Source organism: Camelina sativa, chromosome 9 (assembly GCF_000633955.1).
Source record: "Camelina sativa cultivar DH55 chromosome 9, Cs, whole genome shotgun sequence".
NCBI classification, from domain to species: Eukaryota; Viridiplantae; Streptophyta; class Magnoliopsida; order Brassicales; family Brassicaceae; genus Camelina; species Camelina sativa.
In genome coordinates, this window is record NC_025693.1 from 10,998,349 (window position 1) to 11,021,742 (window position 23,394).

The 23,394-nt window shown below is 36.5% G+C and overlaps 2 protein-coding genes across 2 annotated transcripts; both read right to left on the reverse strand.

The window, feature by feature from the left end:
• Positions 6,700 to 7,554, reverse strand: LOC104715187. Its single transcript, XM_010432621.1, has one exon. It carries the CDS (start codon positions 7,552 to 7,554, stop codon positions 6,700 to 6,702), a length of 855 nt encoding a protein of 284 aa, XP_010430923.1.
• Positions 10,720 to 14,013, reverse strand: LOC104710834 (peroxidase 32). Its single transcript, XM_010427495.2, has 4 exons — positions 13,730 to 14,013; positions 11,913 to 12,104; positions 11,369 to 11,537; positions 10,720 to 11,293 (listed from the first exon to the last, which is right to left on the reverse strand). Exons 1-4 carry the CDS (start codon positions 13,955 to 13,957, stop codon positions 10,824 to 10,826), a joined length of 1,059 nt encoding a protein of 352 aa, XP_010425797.1. The 5' UTR covers positions 13,958 to 14,013; the 3' UTR covers positions 10,720 to 10,823.

Below are 23,394 nucleotides of genomic sequence, written 5' to 3' on the forward strand. Positions count from 1 at the left end.
TTCAGGGGTCTTGGGTGTTGGTTCTGGGGTTTTCGGTTTAACTTCCTTGAACAAGGTTTCACCAGATTTAGCTTAGATCTCAACGCATAGCCGGATGAGTTCACTCCTATGCAGTTTGAGAAAGTTTTGAAACTGCCGACCATTCGAAACAATCACCGGTGGCATATAACATCCGCTTTTTTTATATCTATCTAACATATAGCTCAACTTTATCGCGGAAGTTCTTTCACAGAAACCAAAGTCATCGTACACCATAGCAGTAAAGTCTTCAAACTTTGTTTCTTTATCGGCAACTATAATCCTGCACCCTTTCCTAGTATCAACATCAAACAACCATCGCTTTTTGTCTACCCTCCACCTCCCACACGCCAATACGATATCTTGCTCTTCCATGGATGAACCGAGATCAAAGATTAAAGAAACTGAGTAGGAAAAAGACGTTTGCTCCGGCAGACAAACAGAACACGATTGATGAATCTGCTACAAACTTTATTACATGAACACCATAGATCGGAAGAACAGTAAAGGTGTTTAGATCTTCTTCCAATAAGTCTATCGCAACGCTCGACTGTCTTTGCCAGCTCAAACAAATTCGTGTTATTCTGGTAAGACTTTACAGCTGTCAATCTTGCTTACTAAATCTACCACGGACAAGAAGCCTACCACAACACTACGAAAACTATTTCAAAAAACAAACAAAGTATACCAAAAATATCTGTAAGGAGAGAAGGCTGTCGCATAAATCTGTCGCAACAGGCCATTAGTCTACCATAAATATCTTCCCACCCTGTTACGTTTGCCGCTACACGCGCTTAAAACAAAAGTCTATCATCAAAGGGAAATTCCTCTACCAACTTAATCTAACGAATCGATTTCATGTACGTCGACCGATAAGTGTACCAACACTACAACTAAGTGTACCATCTACAGTGACCGATAAGTGTACCAAGACTACAACTAAGTGTACCAAAAATATCTGACGTACACCTTTAATCAGTCCACGTGTATAAATCTACCATCAAAGGATCGGTAGACTTAGTCCCAACTTCCAATGTTTTTTTTTTTTTATAATGGCATTAGCCGTAATTACGTTTTTTCTCAACACTAGTTTCAGGGGTAGTATAGGTACAATGTGTTAGTCTAGTAATTACAAACAATTGTATGTTACTTTTGTAATAAGGAAGCTTTTATGCAATATTCTAGTAACTCACCCTATATTTAATCACATTTTTTTTGTATGAATGTAAAATTATATTCAACAAAAAGACTGTTTTACAATAAATGCAACTTCAAGCTGAGTAGTAAAGTAGAAGTGTTAAAAAAACATTAGCTAGTAACTATGGCTTTGAAACCAAAATAGAAGACCATTTGCATAAGCGAGAATACTTGTCATTGTGTTTAATCGGTTGCGGGCATGTTTATCAATCATTGCAATGAGAACTCGGGGTGGTTTGGCAGAGTCGCCATGGCGCCGACGATTCCTTTCGGACCAGAGACTGTGGAGAGTAAGCTGAAACATGTAACGTAACACAAAGGAATGGAGGCGGCTAGCTGTATCAACAAGTATGGGCATGAGGGAGGGCCAACTTGTTGTGAACCGGCTGCCTAGGATCTTACCAGTAAGAGCAGACCAAACTTGAGAGGAATACGGACAAGAAAAGAACAAGTGATCACGTGTTTCAACAGACGCCGCACAGAGGACACAAGTACCATTGGCGGAGCCATTCCACTTTAACAGTCGGTCTCCCGTCGCTAACCGTTGAAATCCTAATGGTCAATTTTAATGCAAACGGGCAACAGCGCCAAATTGATGTAGTAACTTTTGGTATCAATTATTATCAATCCACAATTTGCATTAATCAACACACCAAGAATACACAAAGATGCTTAATCTATTCTTAATCAATGAAATTTTTTTTTTCACAATCTTAACTAACAAATGATTTAAAGAAAGGAAACTAGACAATGCAATCTCAAGGCAAATAAACAATACTGAAAATCAAGAATAAACAAGAGAACATTGGGCAAGGTAATTGACTTGGGAGATAGCTAATCAATCCTAGATGTCTAAGCAACAATCAAGAACAATCCTAGATGTCTAAGCAACAATCAAAATGGCGCACGATCGACCACTTGATCGACCATTTGGTCGATTGGTCCTCCGTCGTGATCGACCATTTGGTCGATCGGTTGGTCGATCGCTTAAGTTCCCGAAGTCTCGATCCTTGAAGTCCGAAGTCCAGCTTGCGCCTCGATCGACCATTTGGTCGATTGCTCGGTCGATCGTCCAAGTCTCCGAAGTGTCGGCTCGCGTCACAATTGACCATTTGGTCGATTGCCTTGGTCGATCGTTTTGTCCTGTGTCCAGTCCGAGGGATCCGATAGTGCTTTGATTGACCAAAAGGTCGATAGGTTGCTTGATCGTTTGAAGTCCGCGAATCCGATGATGCGTTGATCGACCATTTGGTCGATCGGCTGGTCGATTGTTAGGCCTTCTTGTCCTCATTTCATTTCCTTGCAAATTCTTGACTTATTTGGCTCCAAAGCACACTTTCGTTGCATATCTCCACTCCAACACCTGAAATACCCAACTTGATGCACAATGCAGCCTAAACAACCTCAATGCTCATGAATATGCACAAAAAATGAGGAAATAAGCTTTAAAAACTCATAAAAACACAAGATATCAATTCCCCCAAACTTATACTTTGCTAGTCCTCTAGCAAAAACCAAGTGAAAAACAAGGGAGAGAGGTTTAAAGATGGGACTCAGAACCACAAGGCATGAGACAAAGGATTCAAACCAAAGTCCTCAAATGTAGTTCAATGGTGCTAAGATCAATCAAAGTCCTTACAAATATTTTTCTATGCTTAACACAATGCATCACTCTAGTTCATTTTCTATCTATTGGCAAAGACTTGCAATCCTATTGAACATCTCTTTCACATTCATTAAAGTGTTTGGTGTGATCTTGCAAATGGAAAATAAATCAAGCTCAATTAGTTTAAGGTAAAGGCTGTTTATAAAGTGGTTGGATATTGGTGTTTTTGGGTGGTTAACTCTCAAACAAAGAGGAATGCTAGACAGTCATGAAATCTATCTAAGATCGAGAATAATTTGGGCATACAAAGCTTAGCTCTTGATGTTCTACCCACCTAAAAGCTTTTCTACCCCTTTTCTCATCTTTCTTATCTTCTTTTCAAACCCAAAAACTCAACCTTATTCAACTTAACCCCTTTTTCTTCTTTACTTATGGTCTTATTCCTTTATTTTTATTGTATCCCTAAGGCTGTTCTTTCTTTAAACACTAGCTCCTTTTCTTTCTTATTCATCCTTTGCTATACTCCCAATCTTGTTTGATTTTCCTTTACTCTTTTCATTTNCAAATGTAGTTCAATGGTGCTAAGATCAATCAAAGTCCTTACAAATATTTTTCTATGCTTAACACAATGCATCACTCTAGTTCATTTTCTATCTATTGGCAAAGACTTGCAATCCTATTGAACATCTCTTTCACATTCATTAAAGTGTTTGGTGTGATCTTGCAAATGGAAAATAAATCAAGCTCAATTGGTTTAAGGGAGAGGCTTTTTATTAAGTGGTTGGAAATGGTGTTTTTGGGTGGTTAACTCTCAAACAAAGAGGAATGCTAGACAATCATGAAATCTATCTAAGACCAAGAATAATTTGGGCATACAAAGCTTAGCTCTTGATGTTCTACCCACCTAAAAGCTTTTCTACCCCTTTTCTCATCTTTCTTATCTTCCTTTCAAACCCAAAAATTCAACCTTATTCAACTTAACCCCTTTTTCTTCTATACTTATGGTCTTATTCCTTTATTTTTATTCTATCTCTAAGGCTGTTCTTGCTTTAAACACTAGCTCCTTTTCTTTCTTATTCATTCTTTGCTATACTCCCAATCTTGTTTGATTTTCCTTTACTCTTTTCATTTTGATTCTAGGAGACTATAACAACACTTTCTATCCCTTTTCTTTGAGACTTAGAGCTTAATACCAACTTAACCTTAGAGACTTTTTCTTTTCTTTTGACCAAGTAAACCTTTATTTCCCTTCTTATTCCCTCTTGTTCCCAAACTTGAACCCAAATCAACATTCTAACCACCTATTTCTTTCAAAACCAGTCCTATTAGCTAGCTATAAAGATTCCAAGCCTAGCTAAAAACAAGAGCCAGTTCTTTGTCATTCTCAATACTCTCAAGATTTCACAACCTATAGCATTATCAAGAAAAGGCCTCACTCAACAAATCAATACAAGGTTTGAAAGAAAAGGATGGGGTTCAAAGGTGTGGCAAGAGATTGGGTTAAACAAAATAGAGTGGCAAATAGAGATAGTTAACCCAAATGAAAGTTCCATGAGCTAGCATTCATATTCCATATGCAAAATAATTTAAAGATCAAATTAAAGTCCAAATAATATAGAGATGCAGCAATTATCAAGCAAGCTTTACACTAGAAGAAAATGCTTTCAAGTGATACAATGCTTTTAAGCTTAGATTCTTCATTTTTTCCCAAAGATTAAACAAGCACCAAAAAATGAACTATAAATGAGGGTTGTGGGTTCAATCCTAAAACTCTACCTTTACAAGGCAATTTCATTATTATCCCAAATGCAAATGGAAATGCATACTAAATGCTTCTAGACTCAATCCTAAACACAAGAATGAATATGCAAAGCTACATGCATTTGTTTTTGGTTTTTGAAAATTTTTAAAAAATTTTTAAATTTTTCTCAAAACATAGCTATTAACAATGCATCACACAAAACATGAAAATCAAAACAGAACACAATGTTAGATGGTTAGTCCCTCCCCCAAACTTAATTCACACAGTCCCTGTGTGAGAAAAGTCCAAGAGAAAGACTAACAAAACAAAGATAACAAGACTCAAATGGTATATACAATGGAAAGTTAGGACCATACCTTGGCCCTAGTTGTGAACCTTAGGGAATGGAGTGATAGGAGGAGCTTTAGTGCTCCCTTGAGATCCTGTTGATTTGGTAGAAGGAGAGTGGAGGTTGATAGTAATGACACTTGAGAGAAGTTCATGAAGCTTATCCTTGTCATAATGATAGTTGGGATCTAACTGGGCTTTGACACTTGCAAAAAGTGAAGCAGGACCTTTGTTCTTCACTTTATACTCTATTGCTCCATCAACAAGCCCCAAGGGATGCAAACACAAAGTCATAGGAGAAGAAACAATGGTGGGAAGGTAGTTTTGTTTCTTTTTCCTCTTCTTCTTGTCAACAACTTTATTTGCTTGACCCAAATCCCCTTCTCTTGAATCTCCTTTGAGGTCATCAAATAAGGAGTCTAAACACTCACCATCCAAAATGTCCTCATCAAGCTTTGAAGTCTCTTTAATCCCCACTTTATCAACTTGGAGCTCTTGATGTTGATCATTCAAGTCTCTATGCTCTTCCTTAGTTGCCACTTCTTCACTAGTGATTGTTCCACAAAACATTGTAGAGGAAGAAGGTTTGATAGGATAGGATGTGTTGGGATTCACATGAAGAAGAGTTACTCTCTTATTTGGGAAATCAATGCTTGCCCCCACAGTGTTGAGAAAGGGAGTTCCTAGTATGAGAGGGAGCTTGTTGGTTTCTTTCATCTTAACTATCATGAAGTCTGTTGGAACTGTGCAATCCCCAACCTTGAGTGGATAATTTTCAAGTAAACCAAGTGGAGAATTTTAGGAAGCATCTCCAAACATGATAGAAGAAGAGGGCTGCTTCATGTCTTTGATCCCAAGACACTTTACCATCTCAAGTGACATCACATTGACACTTGCTCCTTAATCACATAAGGCATCATCAAGTTGTAAAGTACCAAGTGAGCAAGGTATAGTAAATCTGCCTGGATCTTCAAGCTTGGAAAGTGTTTTTGGACTTGGTTGTTGTTCACTTGGTGAATCAAAAATTCTCATGATCTCTTCCACCTTCTCTCTGTTTGCTAGAATGGCTTTGATGACCTCTATATGGCTAGGAACTTTAGACAAGCTATCCACATAAGGCAAAGGTGCTCCAACTCTATTCATATTAGCTTTGAAACTTGAGAACACTTTCTTTTTGGCCTTTGTAAGAACCATTTGTGGAAATGGAATTGGAGGACTATAAAGAGGAAGAGCAACACTTGGTTCATCTTTCTTTTCAACCTCCTTGGCAACTATCTCCTTATCCCTTGATCCCTTCTCAGATTTCTCAACTTTAGCAACCACCAAACTCTCAGCAGCAGAACCATATAGGAGAGCAGAGATCTCTTCAATAGACCTTTCATTCTCATCAACATGGCTATCCATTTTTGATTTTTCTAAACCCATACTAGTAACCTTGGTCACTTCTTCCTTGAAGATGGCATTGCAAAACGCCTTTGGGTTTTGTTCTGATTTTCCCGGTAGAGAACCCATTTGTTTTGTTGAAGAGGAAGAAGCTTGTCCCTGGACCTGTGTTTGCAACCTTTCAAACTTAGCATTTAACTCACCATAGACATTGTCAACCTTGTTGTGTATGGCTTTCATTTGTGTAGCAAGTTCAATGGCTCCTATTCCTTGTCCTTCTAGGCGTTGTCTAAGTAGAGCATGTGTGTCATCTACTTGACCTTGGAGATGTGGTGCATTCATTTGCTGCTGTGGTTGAGAATAGGTTTGAGGCTTGGCTTGGTAGTTTCCTTGAGGTTGAGGCTGATTAGTTGGGTTGGGAAGGGAAACCAAGTGGTTTTTGGGGTGGATAAGTCTGATCTTGTGGGTTCTCCACATTGGTGCTGCGGTAAGAGAGGTTAGGGTGGTTGCGGTAATTAGGATTGAACTTGTTATAGCCTTGGCCACCAACATAATTGACCTCTTCTTGTCTCTCAACACAAGCTTCCATACCTTCTTGATAAAGTTCACATTCATTAACAAAGTGGACTGGCTTTTGAGTGGCAAGAAGCATCTTATCCATCTTTTCATTCAATGTTTTGATCTCCTTGCGGTGATGCTCATTCATATCAGAATGATCTCTTGTAGTTCGATCATAATCCTCCCCATAGTTGCCATCAGTTTGAGCAAGATTCTCCACCAAAGTCATACCAACATCAACATCTTGGCCAAGAAAGTTACCATTACTTGCTGTGTCAAGCAACATCCTTATCTTTGGTAGCACCCCTCTATACAATGTGCTAAGAAGAGACTCCTTGGAGAAACCATGATGAAGACATTGCATAGTGTAGCCCTTGAATCTCTCCCATGCTTCACAAAAACTATCATTTCCTTTTTGAGCAAAGCTTGATATTTCATTCCTCAACCTTGCTGTTCTTGTAGTAGAGAAAAACTTCGATAGAAAAGCTCTCTTGCATTGATCCCAAGAGGTGATTGATCCTACTGGTAGGTTCTTCTCCCAAGTCCTAGTTTTATCTCCAAGAGAAAACGGAAAGAGGCGGAGTTTGAATGCATCTTCAGAGATACCATTGATTTTTACTGTCCCACACATCATATCAAACTGATCCAAGTGGTCAAGAGGGTCTTCCATAGGTAAACCATGAAACTTTGAGCTTTGCACCATGTTGATAAGACTTGACTTGATCTCATAGTTATTGTTCTCAACAGCGGGTGCTCTAATTCCTTGGCGGTTCCCATGAATGTTCGGTTGATCAAAGGCTCCAATGACTCGTGGTTATCTTGGAGGATGGAGAGGAGCTTGGTTGTCATTGTGCTGATCATTTCCATTATGACCAGCAGCAGGAGGCGGATTGTTCTCCATATCCTGGCGGGCTAAACGGCGGTTCTCTCTTTCAAGTCGGGGTACGTCGTCAACAGGCTCAAACAAGTTTGCTAGGCCGTGGCTTCTCAAGTTCATACACCCTGAAAATCAAAGACAAAACACCAATGCAACCCAAGTAACAAACAATGTAAAGTAAATGAATAGTCTCAAGCAAAGATGAAATCCTAATGGTCAATTCTAATGCAAACGGGCAACGGCGCCAAATTGATGTAGTAACTTTTGGTATCAATTATTATCAATCCACAATTTGCATTAATCAACACACCAAGAATACACAAAGATGATTAATCTATTCTTAATCAATGAAAATTCTTTTGTCACAATCTTAACTAACAAATGATTCAAAGAAAGGAAACTAGACAATGCAATCTCAAGGCAAATAAACAATACTGAAAATCAAGAATAAACAAGAGAACCTTGGGCAAGGTAATTGACTTGGGAGATAGCTAATCAATCCTAGATGTCTAAGCAACAATCAAGAACAATCCTATGGCTAAGAACACTTATGCAAATCAATCCATTTCCATGATAGAGATTCTATGCTAATCAAGTGATAATCAACAATTTCCAAAGGTAATCACAAGGCAAGCATGCATTAATATCAAGTCTAAATACCACTAAGCACCCTAATCATCAATTTCCATTGGCTAGGTATGCAAAGCTCTNAGAAAACGGAAAGAGGCGGAGTTTGAATGCATCTTCAGAGATACCATTGATTTTTACTGTCCCACACATCATATCAAACTGATCCAAGTGGTCAAGAGGGTCTTCCATAGGTAAACCATGAAACTTTGAGCTTTGCACCATGTTGATAAGACTTGACTTGATCTCATAGTTATTGTTCTCAACAGCGGGTGCTCTAATTCCTTGGCGGTTCCCATGAATGTTCGGTTGATCAAAGGCTCCAATGACTCGTGGTTATCTTGGAGGATGGAGAGGAGCTTGGTTGTCATTGTGCTGATCATTTCCATTATGACCAGCAGCAGGAGGCGGATTGTTCTCCATATCCTGGCGGGCTAAACGGCGGTTCTCTCTTTCAAGTCGGGGTACGTCGTCAACAGGCTCAAACAAGTTTGCTAGGCCGTGGCTTCTCAAGTTCATACACCCTGAAAATCAAAGACAAAACACCAATGCAACCCAAGTAACAAACAATGTAAAGTAAATGAATAGTCTCAAGCAAAGATGAAATCCTAATGGTCAATTCTAATGCAAACGGGCAACGGCGCCAAATTGATGTAGTAACTTTTGGTATCAATTATTATCAATCCACAATTTGCATTAATCAACACACCAAGAATACACAAAGATGATTAATCTATTCTTAATCAATGAAAATTCTTTTGTCACAATCTTAACTAACAAATGATTCAAAGAAAGGAAACTAGACAATGCAATCTCAAGGCAAATAAACAATACTGAAAATCAAGAATAAACAAGAGAACCTTGGGCAAGGTAATTGACTTGGGAGATAGCTAATCAATCCTAGATGTCTAAGCAACAATCAAGAACAATCCTATGGCTAAGAACACTTATGCAAATCAATCCATTTCCATGATAGAGATTCTATGCTAATCAAGTGATAATCAACAATTTCCAAAGGTAATCACAAGGCAAGCATGCATTAATATCAAGTCTAAATACCACTAAGCACCCTAATCATCAATTTCCATTGGCTAGGTATGCAAAGCTCTCGAATAGTTTGGTTCAGGAATTTCATCAAACACCTTGTAGGCATAAAAATCCTAATGTCTAGAATCAAGCTTGATCAAGGCTATCTAGCATTATTATCACTAATCAAGATAGGAAATGCATAAAATAAGCCATAGACATCAAAGATCAACCATCCATCTCCCTAATCTACTTTGTGAAATCATAACTAAAGATTGTAGAATAGGAGATTTGAAAGACAAACTGCTATTAAAACTGGAAAATCCACCAAAGATTCAACAAAACCAAGTGTAGAAAAGCTTAAGAACCCTAGGTGGCTACTAAACAAAAGATAATCCAATAGATAAAAGATAAGATAAGAGATAAATCTCCACAATTAGGGTTTGAGTATTTATAGGAAAACATAAACTAAACCGGAACAAACCGGATTGAAATTAAACAATTCAGAGAAAACCAGAACAAACCGGGTTTAGGTCTCAAAATGGCGCACGATCGACCACTTGATCGACCATTTGGTCGATTGGTCCTCTGTCGTGATCGACCATTTGGTCGATCGGTTGGTCGATCGCTCAAGTTCCCGAAGTCTTGATCCTTGAAGTCCAAAGTCCAGCTTGCGTCTCGATCGACCATTTGGTCGATTGCTCGGTCGATCGTCCAAGTCTCCGAAGTCTCGGCTCGCGTCACGATCGACCATTTGGTTGATTGCCTTGGTCTATCGTTTTGTCCTGTGTCCAGTCCGAGGGATCCGATAGTGCTTTGATTGACCAAATGGTCGATCGGTTGCTCGATCGTTTGAAGTCCGCGAATCCGATGATGCGTTGATCGACCATTTGGTCGATCGGCTGGTCGATTGTTCGGCCTCCTTGTCCTCATTTCATTTCCTTGCAAATTCTTGACTTATTTGGCTCCAAAGCACACTTTCGTTGCATATCTCCACTCCAACACCTGAAATACCCAACTTGATGCACAATGCAGCCTAAACAACCTAAATGCTCATGAATATGCACAAAACAATGAGGAAATAAGCTTTAAAAACTCATAAAAATACAAGATATCACCAGTGCATCCTCAATCTGATTGAGAACAGGGACACGATGTCGAAAACATCCAATATTTAACAAACAAATAAAATATAAAATATATATATAATAATAAAAGTTATATGCATACGGTGTATTGCAGGTTAAAATCTAGTAATTGTTTAAAACTTAACTATGTTTGTTTGCTTTCCTTTTTCAATCAATTGAGACTAGATAAATTACTTTGAAAAAGTTATAAGAGAAAAGGAATGAAATGCTCTTTATTAACGTTTTGAGAACATTTTATTATCACGCAAACATATATTTTTGGTTGCCCCATGTATGGAAACAACTATTGCTATATTATATAGAGCTGACAAAGTCAACGATTTCAACCACATCATGTAGGAGCGAATTGGAGTTGACCACCCTACAATTCTGTCTGATCTGTCCCTGAGTTCCAGTGAGAGGTGAAATGTTTCCCATCCTATTCATTGCTTCCACAAAAGCATTGAAGAACTTTTGGGTGCCATCAGCATATGATCTGACCAACGGGATTGTGTCAGTGGCATTAGGGCTGGAAAACAATTCTTGATCGGTCTGGATAAGTCCCTTTAGCTCTTTTAGATTCACATAGTATTTGTTGTCAAAAACCGTTGGTGTACGTATATCGAAATCCACCAAGACGGTCTGGTTACCATTACGTGGACATTGTCCACGAAGTGTCTGGAGGTAGGTAGTATTGAGAGTAGGGTCGGGTAAACCAGTGTTGCTAAAGTTGTATAGCCTATCCATAATAAATTGGCATTGGTTTTTACCAAATGTGTGACCACCTAACCAAAAGAAGAGATAAATTAACAATAAAGTTTCTAAACTAATTAGATGATGAGTTCAAGTATGAAAATTACCCGAGAGTGCAACGAGATCCGAAGGACGGTCAAGTCCAACATTATTAAAGCTGGCCTTAAGTTGTGGAAGCGTGAAGAATGGAGCGGGAAGATTTGCATTAGCGAGATCAAAAAAAGCTTGTAAGCTGTCTCTTCTCCCCAAAGGAACCCTCCAAGAAGGACCTCCTGCCTAAAATACCCATATTTGGAAATAATTATCAGTTTTGTAAATTTAACAATCAGGTTCTCGACGTTATGGTTATTTTTTCAGTTCTTTTAGAAATTTGCTTTCTTTCTAGTTACTAAAAAACGAGTCTTATCAGAACCGAGTTTATTGCTGTACTTGATATTATCTACCATGCATTTTAAATATTTTTCGCAATGAATCTTTAAGCCATGTCTGGTAGTAGATCTGTGATAATATCAAATCTAGATTATACTGTACAACTTGCGAGTTGCAGCATGTCATATAATGATTGTCACGTTTAATATGTTCGGTGACGACTTTCACCGAAGAATTTGAGACTATTTGTAATAAATGATAAAAAAGAGAGATAATGCATACCAAATTTACAGATTGTTGGGCTGCGATGGTAAGCATATCTGCGCATGATACGGTCCTTGGACATGCTGTCTCAACTGCTGCTTTCATCCTATCAATCACTGGAAATCCTCGAGCCGAGTTTGCATTTGGAGCCGCCTCTTTTTCTGTTCGAAAGGATGTTGTGTTGTCTAACAAAATCGATGCATCGCAGCCCTTTCAAAAAACGAAAATAATCAATATATTAAAATCATAATTAGTTTTTGTTTTGTTTTAGTTTACAAATAATTTACTACCTATAAAAGAGTGTTAGGTTGCATTTACATTCACTAAAAACATTTGTTCTTCTTAAGTAATATGTAACATACATACGTACGTAGTATATAAACAAGTTAGTATTCATTTTAGTTTACATTATGTCAAACTTCTAACACAAAAAGGTCAACATTAATTATATATTAATTAGGTTAACAATTACATCTTATTCGAAGGCTGAAAATATCCCAGAAATAATAAATAAAATGATATACAGTATTAGGTTTTCACGTATATTTATATACAGTGCCGGCCATGAGGCCAAGCAAGGCACATGCTTGCGGCCGCAAATGGATTAAGTAAATAACCAGCCATAAAAATTTCAAAATATTTTAGTAGTGTAGTGGTTAAAGTAGCTGAGAGTCACTTATATGTCCAGTGTTCAATTCCTAAATCTTGCAGTTGGCATTAAATTTTGTTTTTTCTTTAATTAATCAGTCTTTTAAAATGTTACTTCCTCTAGCCTTAGTATTTCTAGCGCCAGCTCTGTTTATATATATATTTCCAAATATTGCGTGGGGTTTTCAGTGTTTGACGATAAGCTTGAGAGTTTTGAGTGATTTCTATAAAATGTTTTATTTATATTTTATAATAAATTATCGATATAAACTGATAACATGTTTGGTACGGGTCCATGTTTTTTTCAAATTTATATATACATAACTCATGTCCGTTGAATGCATGGGAGATCAAATCTTACTACAATGTTGTGGAATCATTTCTTTATAAGTTATGAGTCATCATCATTCTTGACGAATGACGACAAGAGCTAAGATACTAGACCGTAAAAAAAAAAAAACATGACAAGAGCTAAAATACTAGACGGTAAAATACAAAAATATCACATCTAAATACGTGAAATTTTATATTCACATTTTTGTAAACAGATTTCGTTAGCCCAGTGATTTATTATTATTGCGGATAACATATCATGGTAACTATACTAAAATAAAATATTACTATAGTTAACTAAATCTTCCAAACATTTAAATTTGTAAATGCCAAGGCCGTAAATCCCATATTTCTCAGAAATCAATTAGCATAACTACAATCCTATTCAACCCGTAAATTAGTTGATAAAGCAAATCGTTAGAAATCAATACATGAATATTGAAAAAAAGTTTTTTAAAAAACCTCATCTTATTTTTATTTGGACGTTTAATATATAATACTTTTTGATTGAAATAAAAATACATAATGTATTAAATTGATGTAAAAAAAACTTTATCTTTTAAGGATTGGTAGAATCGAATGCACGACTTAACAGACGTTAATTTGTGTGACGGAATCGCTAAACCTGGTTTTAATTTCAGTCACACGTTTTTTAATTAGCACAATTCAGTCAGATTTTGAAAACTTGGAAAAAAATTCCTTGACATAATCAGTAATTTTGCTTTTTTCTTAAAGGACGTCATTATAGAAGAGACTAACGTATACATATATTACAAACAAAAGATTACTTTAACATGCTAACCAAAAAAATGAAAAAAAAGTTTACTGCTAAAGGTGAAAAAACAATATCTTACATTAACGAAGCAGTCGTGGAAGTGAAGACGAAGGATGCTTGCAGCGATGCGAGGATCTGATCTGAGCTCGTTTACGATGGTGTCCCGAACGATGGTAAAGACGCTAGGGCATGTACTGTCGTAGAAGGTAGGGGTTAGTTGAGCACTGGACTTAGATGATTGAAGCATAAGAAAACCCAATGTTATTAGGGTTGTCCAAGTCGACAAGGAAAGATAAGAGAAATGCATTTTTGGTAAGAAGATTAACCTATTGAATTGGCTTAAGTTGAGAAGATGAGGAAGCTGCATATCTTAAAGGATCCTTTTATAGGCGAAATGGGTTCTGTTTTTTTCCTCTTTTCCAGCGAGTACGTTACTTTACCAACAGGTTTTTCACGTACTCATATTTAACAATGTATATACTGTATACTACATTAATATATATATTTAATAATGTGTATATACTGAATACTACATGCGTCGATTAGTAATTATTTTTTTTTTTTGGTTAAAGTTAGTGAGTAATTTCTTCACAGATAAAATCGATGTTATACTTATAACTTATAAATATAATGAGATAACATATTCAACTTCATTTTATCGAAAATATATATTTAAATTCATAATGATTTGAAAAAACATTAACTCGCTACATTTAAATCTGAATTAGCAAACTGGAAGCATGGAAACTAAATATTGAAATAATAGGTTTAACATGAATATATTTTAGAGTCCAACTGCTAACAAAAGAACAAGCAGATCAAACAAAACAAGTGTGGTTCAATGAGAAGAATAATCACAGATAGTGATGAACAAATAGAACAAAAAGTTTGAATGGTTACTATATAAATATGGTACGTGTATAATTGTTTTGATTTTTTTTTATCAATCTTTCAAATAATTTTACAAACTTTTTTTTTGTTTTTTTCAAACTTTACTTATATAATTGAAGAGACTATTTTTTAAAAAAAAAAACTTTATTTTATAGTATTCATTAGATGATTTTCTAGGTTAGGTTTTGGGGGCTTAAACAAATACCTAATTTTTATTTTGTAAGATTATTTAAGCCATCATTTCCTGTTTTTCTATATCGTCTATTACATTATCATCAGAGATATTTAATCTAATCCTATTATGATGATATGAAGTTACCTGCAACACTATACGAACAATGATTCCACGGCGCAACTTTCCCAGCAACACTCAAATATACAACGGACGGTTCTACATATATGACATCTTTTATCATAGACAAACTCTCTCCTCAACGTACAAGACCATGAAGAACAGCTCTGCATGCGGCATTATAGACACCTCGATAAGCTTGTACCGTTAAACTATTTGCAAGAAATTGCGTTCACTAGAACTCGAATCCAATACATGTTTATTATATATTTTATAATTATATTTCTGAGATACTTACATTACATATATTGCCACTTATATACGAAGTACGAAACAAACTTTTTTCAAATATTGTTTTAAAAAAGTACAAAAGTAAATTAAAGACTTTTATTTTTAATGAACTCATGGTTTTTGATTATCAGTTGCAATTTAGCTATATATATTTTTTCTATATAATATATCACTGCATTAAATTCTATTACGTATTTGATTAGATATTTTATTTATTTTTCTTACTGTTAATAAATATAAAACGTAAATATGACTACGGTTATGGTTATTATTTTTACAGAGTTTATTAACCACTGGTTACGATTAAATATTTTGTGTAACTCTAACCGTAACCGTTTAATAAACGGTTAAATGGTTACAGTTAAACATGTACAGTTCCAGTTAAAATGATTACAGATATATACGCTTACGGTTATTTAATGATATGATACATTGATATTGTTTGATGATATGATATACTTGATATTATTTATTTTTATTGATATATTTTTAATGTACTCATATTTCTATATATTATATGATTCATATTAATTAATAATTATTAATATATTTTCTTATATTTTAAAATTGTTAAGATTAAACTATGTGGTTAACCAACAGTTTTGATTCGATTACAGTTAATTAACTGTTACAATTAATATAATTTTAACTAAATATTTACGGTTACTTTTTTAACCATTTTATATGGTTAGGGTCCGATTATGGTCTAATAGAGTTACAATTTAGTTTTGGTCAGACCTACCCACTCCTCACCTAACACTAGTAAAACATATATTCCATTTTTCTATAAAAAATGAACGGTCTATTATCTAATGAATCGTGAACAAGAAATGAGACAATTAACAATTGTAAGTGGACGTCTATTTTTATTTTCGTTTGCGTTTGTCCATGTCCAAATGTTGCATCAGCCAACAACTAGTGTCTGGTAGTTAGCTAGTGTCTGATTCTGTATGATGTTTTGAGATATGAAACGATTAAGATTTTCTTAGTAAATAATCATTCCGAATTATCAGAATCAAAAAGTTATCTTCTAATGCATCTTCAGTTGCTCATTGTTTCAAGAAAACCAACTTAGGGCAGCTAGGAACAAAGAAAAAATGCTAACGTAAAGAAGGAGAAGAACTTGTTACTTTTGACCTTACAATAGAAATAAAATCTTCCATTGCCGGGAAAAGAGGAAATGTACAAAATGAAATATAAAAGAAATATGAAACCGTTTACCTAATTAGGTAGCTAATTGAAATTAAGCGAAAGTAGTTGAAGCCATCTTTCTGGACCTTGTTCGTTAAAAGAAGGGAGATTTACTCAGTTGTTATATATTTTAGGTAATATTATTAGAATCTACAAAAAAAGATTTTATTACTAGAATATTTCGGGTATTTTCAAAATACCAGTGTGCCCTTGTTTTATGTTACCAGAAAAAACGTAATTACAAAAATGTTATTATCACGTCAGAAATCGCTGACGTGTATTAAATAACTCAGCCGTAACGCGTTACAGAGTTAATAACGGCTGAGTTATAGGTATGTTGCGGCTGATATATGGAAAAAACATTTGAGTAAGAGTGGACGGCTGACTTAGAGCATAACTCAGCCAAGCGTTACGGCTGACTTATTAAAATCTGGCTGAGTTATGCTCTAACTCAGCCGTCCTTACAGCTGAGTTTTCACCTGATGGTTGAGTTGTCAAAATTTTGGCTGAGTTATCACTACGACACGGCTGAATTAACTTTTTCCGGCTGGCTAAGTTATGAAAACGGCTGACTTATGAGATGTTGTTACGGCTGAGTTATGATTAAAAACTATAACTGAGCCGTGATAGGCTGACTTATCGTACAACTCGGCCATTTCACGGCTAACTTAGTAGCAAAAGATTAATTACTAGAATGTTATTCAGTTACGGTTGACGTATTAAACGATACAACTGAGTTATATATTTTCAGTTGATGAAGCGGCTGAATTTGGCAGCCATTTTTTTTCTTTTTAGTTACTGTAATGTTATTAATGTTGTGACTGAGTTATAATTTGTTTGATGGCTGAGTTTTATTTAGGCTGAGTTATTATTTGTTTGATGGCTAACTTGCCACGTCGGACGCATCATCCATGTCATCATCTTTCTTCTCCGGAAATATGAAACGTCATTCCTTCGTTGTTCTTCAATTGGTTAATAATTGAATTATTTGCATGGTTTTTACCTTCTTATTCTACTTGTTCTTCTACTTCTTCTTCACTTTCTTCTTCACCTTGTTCTTCTACTTCTTCTTCATATTGTTCTTCACCTTTTTCTTCTACTTCTTCTTCACCTTGTTCTTCATTTATTTCGTGGATCCAGTTCCGGTACTAGTTGTTTTCGGTAATTGGGTAAAGACACAGAGATATGTATATAACACCGACGATAGAGGGTGTATAGTTGTGCAGATAGATGGAGGCACAACACACGACAAGCTTGTGGAGCTTGTTCTTGAAGACTACGGATTGGACGCATTTAGCCATGAGCTAAAGCTTAGCTACATGTTCTCGAACAAGGCACTGAAACATATGGCGCATGATACTCCACCAGTTTTTGTCTCCAATGATCGACATTTGCAATGTTTTTTGGGGCTATGAAAAACCGATCAGCTACGTCTCTGTGTAGGGTTTTCGGCGAAAGAGTCTACAGAAACTAGTGGAGTTAGAGGAAGTATGAAACGGGCAAGTAGTGACTCGAAAGTAGAATCTACATAGGAAGTGGACGGTGGGGGATTTGAAGGCACTTGTTTTGATTATGATAAGATCGTTGACAAAGAAAACGAAGAAGAAGAAAAAGCTGTCGAAGAAGCATCTGACGAAGAAGAAGTCGATGAATTTTCAAGACGATTTGATGTTTTCGACGACTCCTATGGTGAGTCATATGATGACGAGAACTTTTCTGTATTGGACGAGCCTTAGAGAAAAGAGGAAGACTCACCGACTCTGCCTCCTAAGAAGAAAGCTCTTAAAGATGATAACTTTGCCATTTCGAAGATGAATCCGAAGACTATTAGGTTGCATGTGTCAACGCTAAAAATTGTTGTAGGACAACGATACAAGAACAAAAGGGAGTTCAAGAATCACGTGAAACTTATTTCGGTTAGGGATGGATTTGATTTTACTATACCAGTGTCAAATCCGAGAATGGTGATTATGAAGTGTTGGGTTGAAGGATGTCTTTGGCGAGTTCGTGCATCTGTACAAGGGGATGACCCGGATTTTCATGTTCATTTATACGATTCGGAACACACATGTTCAATGACGGAACGTTCTACTAGATCCCGCCAATCAACAGCTGATGTATTGGCAGGTCTTTCCAGGGATTATCTTGGTGATCTTGGTCCGAAAGTTAAACCTAAAAGTGTTGGAATCATTTTCAATAAGCAATTTAGTCTAAAGGTAATTACTATGTTTCGACTGACTTAATGATACTAATGGCTGACATATCATTACGCTATGGCTGGATTATTAATACAAACTGGCTGACTTATATGAATGTCTTGGCTGAGTTATTTACATATTGGTTCTTTACGGCTGACTTATTGGCATGTATATGCTGAGTTATTTACATATTACGGCTTTACATATTCAGGATGGTAACTTTCAAATTTTCCCAATTGATGACAGCTTGTCCTGTGGGAAGGTTGTTAAAGGGTGGGGACCAGGGTTCGAGAAACGCCTGGCACACCAATAACCTACTGGTGGATTTGGATGAATAGTTCCTTTCCACAGTGAGGGGTTAGGATCGATGCCCTGCAGGGCCAGTATAGGGCCTATGGGGGTGAAACATGAACTTTTTGTAGGTTCTACTTATGCAATGAATGTATGATAACATGCAAACAGAGACATAAGCAGAGATGATGATGAATGGGATACAAGGTGTTTCAATATCCTTATGATGTTGTAGCATAAAGGATGTCAATCCATAAAGAGTGTGAGATGTAAGCATTCAAGATGTGATCAATGCATTCAAGTTAAGCCAAATATCAAGTTGATTTGTTTCTAACAACCTAATGACAATAATGAAAAGCAATGAACCAAGGCAACTTAAGACAATACTAATGCTGAATTAAACTGTAGAACAAGTGCAATAAACAATACTAAGCAGAATTGACTAATAAGTAGAAGAAAACAAGAACAGAACAATGCATAAACAAGAAAGTAAACTGGAGCTCGACCTAGCACTCGGTCGAGTGCATGGTCGAGTGGGTGGTCGAGTTGACAAGCGAATGAACAGATGCAAAACAGAGCATCAACAACACAGAGCAGGACAAAAGTAAAGAACTAACTATTAAACAGGGTTCCAACAGGTAAATCAATAGATAAGGAAGGTTCTAAGGATGGATTCATGGGCTGGATTCAAGCTATGATTATCTAGAACTGGTCAACAAACCTCAATAAAACATGAGCTATCTCTAGACAATGATCTTCAAATACAAGTTAATCCAATCTCTTGGCAATAAAAATCAAACTAAGATACTCCCAATCTAGCTCTCACTAGCAAATATCATATAAAAGCAGGCATTTAACAACATATCATTATAGTCAAAAATCAACAAAACATCTAATCTCTTAGCATGCTTCATGATAATCTCTAGATCTAGCCTTATCTAACAACTTAGACATTGGTGCGATGCTAAGATGCTTAAGATCTAACCTTACCTTCTCAGATTTAAGATTAGCATAGAGAATATCTAGCCTAGAAGAGATCTATAAGAAACAAGCTTGACCAATCTAAACAACCAAAACCATCATCCAGCCTAACCCATCCTTAAGATCCTAAGCCACTACTCACAATCACAAAACATGATGAACAAAGTCATAAACCCATAAAATGATGATATAGACATGGATGGATAGATAATGATGAGATGAACAATTTAATACAAAGAAGTGAAACCAAATACTCAATAGATTCAAAGTTATGGAGGTTACAAATCTATGAAAATTTAGAGAAAAGATAAGAGATGATGAAATAAAGTAAAAACAGCTAAAAGGCAAAAACTAGGTTATCACATGTCTACAGGGTCTCCCTTTTTGGCCACAAGTGCCAACACAAATATATAGCAAAGAGGGGGAAGCCCTAGTTAGCTAGAGGACAAAACAGAGAGTTGGCTGCAAGTGCTCGACCATGCTCGGTCGAGTGGTTGGTCCGTCAAGTAACTCCAGTCTTCAATCTGGAATGATATCGGTTCAGTAAAACAGGAATAACTCTTGAATGACAGCTTCGATTAACCTGAGACCACGGGAATTGGAAAGATAGCTCGATTTCCGACAACTCTCATGAAGAAGGCTGAAGCTGAATCGCAATGGAAGATCTTCATTCGAATGGATCTTTTAGAAGCTCATTATGAATCCGACCATGTACTCGACCGTGTGCCTGCTCGAGTGGTATGGTCGAGTGCCTTCTTTTCCCTTCCTGATACTTCCAATCCTCTTGTTTAGCTCCAAAAATAATAGCAAGTCCTTCCTTATCCTTTCAGAGCTCCATAACACCTAATAATACTCCAAATGCACAAATGTATGCAATGTATGCTTCTAAACATCCTAATTGCATATTTGGACATAAATGACTATAAAACCTAAGGAATGACTTCTATATGATGCAAAACATGAACTAAACAAGGCCATATATATGGTAAAATATAGTGACATCAGGGGGCAAGCTAGCGGTGGGCTAGTGGGGTTCACGGGACGGGTTGTTACACGTATATCCACGTGCGATTTGAAATTTAGGAGTGTCGATTTGGTTAACGGATGGGCTGGTTCAATCATGCCTCCAGATGAATCAGTCCCTGTTCCTAAAGTTGTGGATAATCAACCGTGCTTGTCTCCGATTGTTGTGAACCAGCCAGGAAGGCCCAAGAAGCGTAGGATTAAATCATCTTTGGAAGTTGCCATTGAAAATAAACGCCCTAGGAAGCAACACGCATGTTTGCAATGTAAACAAGTTGGGCACAATGTGAAAACTTGTCAGATGTAGTATTGTTGTAAGGAGACGTGTTTTGACTTGTGATATCTAAGCCATAACTCATTATAACTCAGCCATAACATAATTCGACGAGAGCTTTCGTTTTCTTGTAAATACTATAACTCAGCCGTAAAGTTATATAAATTAGCCATTTCCTTTAAGATTGTTTATTGTTATAACTCAGCCATAACACACTATAACTTAGCTATCATATGATCTTTCGTGTTCCCGTTAATATTCTAACTCAACCATCATATGACCTTTCGTTTTCTCGTAAATATTCTAACTCAGCCGTAAAGCAATATTTTGGCGAGAAACCATAAGTTTACCTAATAATCGACATGACCTTTCGTTTTCCTATTGTTTCTCTTTTATATTTCTCCTCATTCATATGTCTGACTCTCTTCCATCTCATTCTTTGGTTCTATTGTTTCTCTTTATATTCTCCTAAATCACAGATCTGTCTATCTGTTACATCTTCCTATCGAAATGGATGTTGTTCCTCATATTGATGGACAGTTTTTAAGAGATGTCGAAGCGATCATTTGCGCCATTGATCGAGAGAATATTCTGATTCTTAACCCTGGTGTGGGTTCCTTGGTTGACAAAACCACTGTTACGTTGTTCAAGTTCCTTCATGTTCTCTCTATCGCGATTGGAGGAATACTTCACCACAACTGGCATCATGTGTGGCCGACGTACCGCTTGATTCCCTTCCACTTTAAGAGACGATGGTTTCTCCTCCTCGCGGTAAAATCACTAAAACAAACAACCATATTAATAATATTCTATACTCTTATTAATTGTAGCGTAAAGACACGTGGGATCCAAAGCATACTTTAACGGTCTGGACGCAGTTTAATTTGGTGGCTAGAAAGTTATTTAGAGCCCAAATGCGTGCGCTCAAGAGGATATGGGTGAGTGGTGGCAATAAACCCGAGATGCTGACTAGCAAAGTTTGGAATGATTTGGTCGATATGTTTGAAGAATTTGGCCCAGATGACGTCGGTTTCAAAAAGTGATTTCCATTGTTCTTTCGTGTCGTCTTCTATATAAACTATGAACTATAAACTATGAATTTTTATTTTTTTTCGTTTATGTTGTACCTTCATATTAATATAAATTCGCCGTTATTACGATATCTCAGCCATTACAGAGTGATAACGTAACCATAATGCTCGATAATTCAACCACAATGTACGATAACTAAGCCATAACTTTCTCTTTATTGTTTGCATAACTAATCCGTCAATAACAATAACTCAGCCAAGCCTCAAATTAGAATGACTAACTTACCGACCAAACCGAAACGAACCAAAAATAACCGACCCATAATCGAAAATAACCGACTATAACTCAGCCGTCAAGTCATATAAATCAGCCATTAACTTTTAGATTGTTTCTCGTAATAATTCTGCCATAACACACTATAACTCAGCCGTAACATGAATCGACGACACCTTTCGTTTTCCCGTAAATATTATAACTCAGCCGTTAAGTCGTATAAATCAGTCATTTGCTTTCAGATTGTTTCTTGTGATAACTCAGCCATTATTCACTATAACTCAGCCGTCACATGAATTGACGAGACCTTTCGCTTTCCCGTAAAACTATAACTCAGCCGTCAAGCAATATTTTGGCGGAAAACCATAAGTTAACCTAATAATAGCCACGACCTTTCGTTTTCCTATTGTTTTTCCTTTATATTCTCTTAATTCATTGTATCTTTTCGGTTTCTTCATCTTCATCTCTATATTCATTGTATCATTTCCTTCACCACATCTTCTTCTCCGCTCATTGCACCTATAAATATCCTCTGAATCCCCTCTCAATATATTGCATCTTTATCGATAAGTTCACCTTCAAATCTCCTCTACATCCAATCTCAATATCTTGCATTTCCTTCGATCATTGCACATGTTAGTCTCCTCTCCATCCCCTCTCAATCTATTGCATATTTTCCGATCATTGCACCTATAAGTTGGTGACGGTTGTTTTTATTTTGATAGCCAAGCTATGGACGGAGAGGGTTCTAGTAAACGTCAAAAACACAAGGCAGAGTGGGGAGACGAAGCAAGTTCCAGTAAACGTCCAGAAAGAAATGCAGATTTCGAGTGGGAAGAGGAAGCACTATTAGCCATGTCCGAAGCTTTTACTAAGACGAGAGTCGTGGTCGAGGTAGAGACAACTGATTGATACACTACAATTCTGCATATGATGGATGATCATATATATGAAGAAGAAGGAAGAGGCAACCACCCTCATGCATCAAGTGGAACTAATCGACGCTC